This window comes from Notamacropus eugenii, chromosome 2 (genome assembly GCF_028372415.1).
Source record: "Notamacropus eugenii isolate mMacEug1 chromosome 2, mMacEug1.pri_v2, whole genome shotgun sequence".
NCBI classification, from domain to species: domain Eukaryota; kingdom Metazoa; phylum Chordata; class Mammalia; order Diprotodontia; family Macropodidae; genus Notamacropus; species Notamacropus eugenii.
In genome coordinates this window covers 345,647,966-345,656,971 of record NC_092873.1, presented here as the reverse complement: position 1 = coordinate 345,656,971, position 9,006 = coordinate 345,647,966, and the positions used below count along the sequence as shown (strand labels likewise).

At 46.3% G+C, this 9,006-nt stretch overlaps 1 protein-coding gene across 7 annotated transcripts in view; it reads left to right on the top strand.

Annotated features, from left to right (window-relative positions):
- Positions 1–1,360: 1,360 nt before the first annotated feature.
- The window catches only part of TLK2 (tousled like kinase 2), a 160,533-nt gene continuing 152,887 nt past the window's right edge, over positions 1,361–9,006 (top strand). For 5 of the 7 annotated variants that reach the window (XM_072645901.1, XM_072645900.1, XM_072645898.1 and 2 more), the window contains exons 1-2: positions 3,562–3,693; positions 5,545–5,627. In XM_072645901.1, the coding sequence (XP_072502002.1) occupies positions 5,547–5,627 (81 nt within the window). In that variant the 5' untranslated portion in view covers positions 3,562–3,693; positions 5,545–5,546. Of the gene's footprint in view, positions 1,436–3,561; positions 3,694–3,976; positions 3,996–5,544; positions 5,628–9,006 lie in introns of those variants that run through there. The other 2 variants (XM_072645896.1, XM_072645895.1) reach the window with 2 other exon arrangements.

The following is a 9,006-nucleotide window of genomic DNA, read 5'->3' as shown; positions in this document are numbered from 1 at the left end:
CTGAGTATCAAATATAAAATACTCTGTTTGGCTTTTGCAGCCCTTCATAACCTGCTTCCTTCCTACCTGTCTAATCTTCTTACATTTTACTCTTCTCTTTCTACTCTACAATCCAGTGACATAGCCTCCTTGCTATTCCTTTACCATCCAGTGACACTGTGGTCTTTGCTATTTCTGGCACAAGACACTTCCCCCTCCTGACCGTATTTTCACTGGCTGTCTCCCATGCTTGGAATGCTCTTCACTTTACCTCCACCTCCTAGCTTCCAGCAAATCAACTAATCCTTTATTTTTCAAGAAACTTTTCCTAGTCCTTCTTAATGCTAGTGCTTTCCCTCTGAGATTATTTCAAATTTATCCTAGGTACATATATATAAATATTTGTACATAGTTGTTTGCATAAGTTGCTTCCCACCCATTAGAATATGAATGAGCTTCTTGAAGAGGCTATCTTTACTTTTCTTTGTATCCCCAGAGCTTAGCACAGTGCCTGGCACATAATAAGTGCTTAATAATTGCTTGTTGAATGATTGATTCATCTAAGTTCCTGGCTAGTTCTAAATCTATTATAGTATTAGTCTATTTCAAGTATTTGAAAGGTTGTCATAAGGAACAATTAGATTTATCCTTTGTAGCTGAAAATTACAGAAAGAATTGAGAAGGAAACTGATTTCTGCTCATTATTATAAAGAACTATCTAAGGATGAGTGGTCTCAAAAATGGATTGGGCTGCCTTGTAAGCAGTGGAAGTAAGTTCTGTGTTATGGGAAGTACCCAAGATAAGGCTAATTTACCACTTATCAAGTATATTACTGTAGACACTCCCACTTTGAGTGGTAAGTTGAACTGGATGACTTCTAAAGTTCCTTTTAACATTGGGTTAGAACATGATTTGGGGATGCATTTAGAAAGTTTAGTGTTTTTAATAGTGCCAAGAGCAAGGATCTATTGTATGGAAGAGTTTAAAGGTTATTACAATGTAATTTTAATATAGCTCTTTGGTAGTCAGAAAATATTTCATTTCTTGGTAGAAGGTATTGTGCCTCATGTTAGTATTAAGTTCCGTTTCAATTCCTACTTCAGAGCCTTTTCAAAGCTGATGTAACACTGTAGGAAAGTTTCTTGGTTTAATGGAGAGGTGGAGTGGTATAATTGAAACTACCAGATCTGAGTCTGAATCCTCCTCTGCTGCTTACTACATCAGTGAACTTGGGCAAGTCCATGCCAGCCTCTGGGCCTCAGTTTCCTCATAAGTATGCCAAACAATGAAAAAAACATTAAATTGTTACTATTTCCAAGGCACAGAGCTAAGGGGTGGAGATACAAAGACTAAACAAAAGGAAACAGTCCTTGCCCTAAAGGAACTTAAATTCGACTGGAGGATACAAGGTGTACAGAGATAAACAAATACAAAGTTACTTCAAGGGAGGCCAGGGTGAGTACTCACGCTTTCGGGATTAGGAAAGGCTTGTTTAGGTCAGTGTACTAGACTAGGCAGCATTCTATCAATAATTCACTGATATTGTGATGATTCCTCTCTCCCCCTCCCCCCACGAACATGCCCTCAGGTTATAGAAGGTAGGAGAAGGAAGTCAAACTAATAAGGAGCTCGCTTCCGTGGCTCGTTCCCGCAGCCTATTTAAACGTCAGGAGTAAATGGTATAGAAGCTCCATTCAGAACTTTTCCATCTCTTCCAAAGTTCAGGCAGAGAACCTTTGAGTCTTCCAAAGAATGTCTGAATTTTACTCTTGGGATCCTCCACTACAGCAATCTGATGGAGGAAGGTGCCGAGGAAGAACAACCAGGACATTTTTATGGACGCTACTCTCCCAGCCCTGATCAGAACGTCTTTCTTTCTTCGGTCCTCGGTGACAAGAATGCCTACTATTATCACCCCGGTTCCCGAGCCCCCATTTTAAGTGTGGCCTACGACTGGCAGGCCAACTCCTCCTCCTTTCAACTTTCTTATTACACAATGGGAGGGGAAAGCTTCTCCGGGATGGGGGCAGGCCTGTTTACCCCATTCCCCTCCCCCTCTCCCCAGGCCCTGGGGGGGCCCCGCACAGTTCAGTGTTTTTACTAAAGTTGAGATGTAAGCTCTTCGCGGCACCCTTGGGGGGAAGAGCCTTTGCAGCGCCTAATCCCTCCTCCTCCCCCCAGCTTTCAGACGGCTGCGTAATTGGGGGTATGGGGGCGCGTTTGGACCCCAGGGAACCCTTTGTCCCTCAAGTGGGCTCGCTCCGACAGCGTTCCACGTGGAATTCATGGTTGCCAACTTTCCAAAGAGGGAAAGGGGTCGCCAGGCGGGGAGGAGGCTCAGCTCGGGGCTGGCGGTGGGTGGGAGGCTCGTGAGCAAGGTAGGCCGGATCCGTTACTAGGAATAATAACAATTTTTGAAAAATCTGACTACCCGGGTGGGGAGAGTTGGGGGATGCTCCGAAACCCTAACCCCTCCTCCCCGCCCCCGGCCTAATGACTGCCACTCTAGAACCCTGCGCTCGGCGAAGCAGCCCTCGCTCCCTTGGGATTAGAACCTGCGGAGCCCGGGGATTCCAAGAGAGAGCCCGCTGGACCCCCGGGATGGGGAGGAGGGGGAGTAGGGTTCAGCCCCGCTCCCTTCCCCCACCAGTCACTCCCCAGCGGTTTACGCGAGGAGGCATTTGCCGGTGACACAAAGACTTCGTGGGGAGGGAGGGCGCCCAGGACCCCCTCCTGAGCCTCTGTCCCGCGTAGCCGCAGCCACTGCGGCCAGAGGGCGCGCTCCAGGGTCCGGAACCTGCTTCCAGACTGGGTGGGAGGCCGCCGGCCCGCCCGCCAATCCGCTGCCCGGCTAGCCCACCTCCCTCTCGCAGCTGCTGTGCGAGGCAGCGGCCACTATGGCCTCCTCCGCCGGGGCGCCGCGTTAACCCCAGCCCGCCGGCCCAACCGGACTGCTGATTGGCTGAGGCGCGGTCCGGGCAGCGGGACGCCCCCTCCCCCACCTTTTTCCCTCCCCCTCCCCCACCGGCGGCTCTGTCACCCCCCCCCACCCCCCCTCTTCCACAACCACCACCAGCACCACCACCACCACCGGCACCACTACTGTCTCCCCCCCAACCCCCACCCCCGCCTCTCCGCCGTGCAAATCTCGCGAGGGAACACGCGGTTTCACTAGTGTGTTTACACCTATCACTACTAATCCGGACCGAACCGATCCGGATTAAGGGGCCGGAGGCGGGTCCTAGGCATCTGCGGTTCCGACCCTCCTCAGCCCAGCCCCCCCTTCCCCGGCATAGCCTCACCCGGGCATCCCCCCCGCCCCACCTCCGGGCCTGGCACCCCCACCCCCCACCCCCCGCGCCTTCCCCGGCCTTTGTCCGGCGCCAGGAGGCCGGTTCCGCGGCCCCCCACGGCCTCCCCGGCCCCAGCCCCCTTCGGGCGGCCGGCTCGGTACGCGAGCCCGGGGATCTGCGGCCTCCCCGCCCCCTCCCCCTCCCCGTCTCCCTCCCTCCCTCCCTCCTTCCCTCCCCCGCCCGCCCGCCCTCGCGTGGAGCCCGGCGCCGGCGGCGGCTGCCCGGGCGGGGGGTTGCGGCGCTCAGGAGAGGCCCCGGCTCCGCCCCGGGCCTGCCCAGGGGAAGAGCGGAGCGGCCCGGAGCCGGGTCGGGTTGGGTCGGGGCCCCTCCAGGGAGGAGCGGCGGCGGCGGCGGCGGCAGGTGAGAGCTCGGCCGAGCCAAGCCCGGGGCGGGGGCAGGCGCCGGGCCGGGGCCGGGGCCAGGGTTGAGGCCGAGGCTGGGCCGGGCGGGCCCGGGGCTCTCGTAACCGTCTCCGGGCCCCCCTGGCGCACATGGATCCGGGAGCTCGGTCCGAGGCTTTCCGGGCCAAGGCCCCGCAGCGGCCCCGGGTGGGAGCTGCTGGGAGAGCCGGGGCATCCCCAGACCGAGGAGCGCACCTCGACCCCCGGGAGCCCGGCCGCTCGCCCGCTCGGCCTCCTGTCCTGCCCTGCCTTGCCTGACAGGTGGGGCCGAAGTTGGGGAAAGTTTGCAGGCGGCTGGCAGAGGGCTCCGCGAGCAGGCCCCAGCCGGCGGCTGTGCTACGAGGCCCCGGGCAGGCGGGCGGGCGAGCGGCTAGGTCCCTGGTCCGACCCCAGGCTTCACCCGTAGCACAGGCTGGAGAGGGATGAGGAGCTTTTTCTTTTTCAAACGTGATTTGACATTAAACGTAGCAACTGCCGAGGCGTTATTTTGTAGGCCTGGGCTGGGGATGGGAGTTGGAAGAGATCCGATGGATCTCGTGGTTTGAGAAGGATGCAGCCTTTGCGACACCGGCCTCGGTTAATGGGAAGGGCGAGACTTCGAAGAGGGCCGGTTACTTGAGGGAAGCCCAAAGTCTTTTGTGGTATTTACCTCCCCTCCCGCCTAGGAGAATTCCGCTACACTTTAATGTGTTTATGTACGTGGGTCATGGGGGTAGGGGGAAGGTGCGGTGAAACTTTAAAATAGCTGCCCTTTATCTCCTATGGCCTAGCAAGGGAAGGGAAATGAAACTGGAAGGATATACAGATAGGTTGTTACTGGAAATTGTGGCTGTGTTAGCTTGCCAAGGAGAGGTTTGAATCATGATGGGTCCAGTGAACTTTAAAATGACCCAGTCATTGCTCCCCTATTGGCGACCTCCTAACTGGTTAGCTGGGTTTTCGAAGGTGTCAGCTGCAATAGGGGTGCATCTCTTCTGCAGGCCCCCCAGTTTGGTGTCAGGGATTTCCAGTGGGTCTTTGCAAGGGTTAGTCCGTGCACATACATGAAGAGGTTTGCTGAAAGTAGCTTGTACGTTATTTAATAATAAGAGCAATTTTAAACATGGTGTATGTACTCTTGCCCCTCCCTGTTTGGAAGGAGTGTTAAAAGACAGATGTGTAGAGTCTAGGGAAATAGAGTGCTGCAGGGAGTGGTCAGAGCGAGGGAATTAGAAAAAGGATGGTTTTATGTATGGATGTGTACACTCTACTTTCACTGAAGGATGACTTTCCCATCAGGGCCCTATTACATTAAAAATGAGCAAGACCTTGTCTCCTGAGACCTCTTCAGAGAAATCATAGTGTGATTTAGAGTTGTCTGTGGTTCTGATTCATTCTATAGTCTTATGGCATTGTCATTAATGATTCACATCTTTATCTCTTAGGGAAAGAAAAATCTAAAACCATCTACCCAGATTCATAGGCTTAGTATATCTTTTCTTTCGAGTTGCAGGGGGCAAGTCCTTATTTTCCATACCCTTTGCCTCTGCTTTTCACAACTTCAGAGAAGTTTTAAGAAAGGATTAAGGTGTTTAACAGCTAAAGTTTCTCAGATTTATGGGTGAATGAGATTCTTAAAGTTATAAAAGATAGCTTCTAAATGCTGTTTGTAGCATAATAAAATGGCTTAATATAATACTCTATTACTTTGAGGAGGAGAATTCACTTGACCATCGAATGATAAAATCACCCTTGAATTTTGTGAGACATAAAAATTTTTGACCATTTTCAGGGTTTTATATTCTCACAACTTTTTTTCCTTTTCTACTAGAAATGATGGAAGAATTGCATAGCTTGGACCCAAGGCGGCAAGAACTGTTAGAGGCCAGGTTTACTGGAGTAGGTGTTAGTAAGGTGAGTAAAAGTGATGCTAATGAACACATTTCCTAGTTTACACTGTTATTTGTATATACTTATATAGATGTATGTGTGTGTCTGAGTGTGAGTGAATCAGAATGGTTCACCTACTTGAGAAGAGTTAGACCATATTTTTGGTTCTTTCTGTCTCTACTAGTCACTGACATACTTTCTGTAAATGAGATTTTTGCACCATTGATTTTCTTTTTAAAAATATACACGCTTGTTGTCAGGTTTAACTTCATGTTTGTCAAGCTTTTCTGTTTTTCTTGGGTAAAGCACTATGAATTATATAGTAGTATCATTAAACTTTCTAGTTTGAGGCTTTTTGAATACTTTTACAATATAGTATTGGAGTTCTGCATGTCATAAGTCTGTAAAATCCTTATTCCACAATACAGCAGATTCCACCTAGTTGCCCATTTAGCCTGCTTTCTCTGTGATGTTTAACTTTCTTTAGGGGAGGTTTGGAGAATGGAATGAGATTAAGGACTGGCAGGTGTATTATTTTGAGTAATATACATTGCAGTACATTTTCATAAATTTAAAAGCCGTTAACAATTCAAAGTCCCAGATAACTTAGGTTCAAGAAGCGTAGATTGAATTTTTAACAAAATTTTCATATGTGAATCACCATGTGGTGGACTATTCTTTGTTTTAGTAAATTAGCTTTTGCTTGGGGATAGTACCAAGGACGGCTGTCATTGGACATGTATCATATCTGGTTGGTGAATTGATCGTGCAAAACACACCTATTTAAGATTAAACTTTGTGAGTTCTTATTAAGGTGGAAGATGTTCTTTAGAGTGCTTCTCCATACTTTCATGTGCATGTCTCTGAATCTCTGTTTACAAGTTGGGTTGCTGGTGGTAATGGTAAATGCTGGTGGTAAATTTGTTGGACTTAGTGGAAGCTTTGTAGCTCTCGTTCTCTTTAGGGATTATGGACATTTAAATCTACTTTTCTTGATTGTTGTAACAATCTGAGGAAGTTATATATTTGGACATTGTGTGGTCAGGTTTCATGTACTGATTGTTATTAGTAAATTATTAGTTATTAGTAAATGTGATTAATGTGTACCCTGTACCTTCAGCTAAGATATTCCATGAGAGATTTTTCTATTGGGAAAATATTATACTTTGGTTCATTTGATTATTCAAGATTTAGAAAACCACATACATGAAATTTCTTGCTTTAATGTCCTCATGGAGAATAAGGTTCCTAGATATTGTCTAGTGTAAGTCTATAGCCAAGTTGTTTGGGGCTTAAATTTATTGAACTTTGTTGTTATTGGTGTGGCTTGGAGTTTTGCATACTTAGATTACTTTTGCTGTTGGAAAGAGCTTGTCAGTTGAATGTTGTATGGATGGAGTTATACCAGAACAGGCCAAAGTGCCCTCCCCGGTCACCCCTGTTCCAGGTGTGTGGTCTGCCCTCTCCTAGAATGGGATCTCTTTGTTGTTTGAGACTGTCGCAGTTTTTTGTTTTTGCTTCTTCAGGGCTTACCAAACATTGTGTCTGTCCCTTAGTAACTGCTTTTTCATTCACTGATTCATTCTTAGCTGTATTGCCTATTACCTGGGCAACATTTTATTTGTCATTTAATTTCTTTGTGTCTTTAAAATGAGAAGATTGAAATATTGTGTGGTAGAAAAAACGTGATAGAAAACTACAAGTTCTGTTCTGGAGAAATAGGGAAGGATAGATGATTTATTAAGAGTGAATGTTGAATTGTGAGAGAGAAATGTGAAGTAATTGATACTAAATATTGGTGTGCATATTTATGTATATTAAAGGCATATATATTTGAGGCATTAAATTAGATGTAAAGTGCTTTGTAACCAGGTGTTAAACTGTAAAGCACTATATATGAATAAGAACTATTGTTATTCTTAGGTATTCTATACTACATGTATTACCGTTGGTAAGTGACTTCACTTTCCTGGGCCTCAGTTTCCTCATTTGTAAAATGACAGGGGTGGGTGGGGAAAGAGAGGGTGGATTAGAGGGCCTCTGAGGTCTCTTTCAGCTCTAATCTATTATGTTATGACTAGATGATGTTTGAGATCCCATTCAATTTTAGATTCCATGAGCTGTCCCTCACTGTTTAAATTTTTAAGATTAAAAATGACTGTATCTGTGTGCATGAGGGAGTGTGAGGGAGGAGATGGAGGAGGAGGACAGTTTCAGTGCACAAATTAAGATTATGGCAAAGTTTAGCTAGTGGAAAGAAATCTTAATGTAGTAGTGGCCTTCTGACTGCAAAATGAGAAGTTCTGCTTTGGTATCTCTGTGCAAAAGGAAAAAACTGAACCTATTTTTATACCATTCATTGTGTATAAGTTTATTATTTCCCAATAAGAAAACTATATTGATTGAATGTTCCATAAGGAGCAGGTAGAAGGGTTTGTGATATCAGGGAAACTGTGAAAGAAACTTTGTAGTAAATTATACCACAAATAGAATTTGAGGAAAACACTTGCATTTTTTGGTGGCTTTCAGGTTGTTTTACCTGTCATTAATAAGTCATTGTAGCTCTCACATGCCTTTATTTGAGGGGAAGGAAGGGAACTGGAGAAGAAGATGCTTTTTAGGGAAAGTTTTTTCCCCACCTTGAATTCCCTTACTGGGGTTCAGGATGTTCATAATAATGCTTTTAAAGAACCCATGACAGATTTCAGTTTGCAAAGGCCTGAGAGGTTTTACTTGCATTTTCAGAAAACAGAGTTACTTCCCTCTCTTAGTGCCATCTAGTGGGATTGGCACAACCTTTTGGACTATTTGTGTTTTTCTTAACTGTTTATGACAATTTATTACTTTTTGATGTCCATAGAAGGAAGAAAGTAAAGGTTCATGTCATGGACTCTTAACCACTAGGTAAGTGGCTCAGTAGTAGGCACAGTTTTAAAAATTACTAGCCACCATATAACTCTTCAGTCTTGACACTTACTTCTTTTTTGGCAATTCAATTAGATAGGCATTATAAAAGTTAGGTCTAAAGAGAATGATCAAGCATGTGTGATAGTCCATTGCTCTTAGTTGAGTTTTTTCATGATTCCTTAATTTCCATGGATACTTGGAACAATTATTCAGTTATTTGTGCCACAGTGCCTCTCATTATCACAACTAGTCTAAAATCTTTTATACTTGGTTTTGGGATGTACTACATGTACACTTATATATAAGAATAGAGACTGGACCTGTGATTTCATTGGTACAAAGAACTCCCTGGTGAGGAAGCTTCCAATGCCTGTTGGGTACCTGCTGTGCAACTATTAGTTTTAGAGAGTTGCCTAGAACACTGGGAGGCTAAAGGATTTGCCCAGAGTCACAGTGTCAGTATGTGTCAGAGATGGGACTTAAATTCAGATCCTTC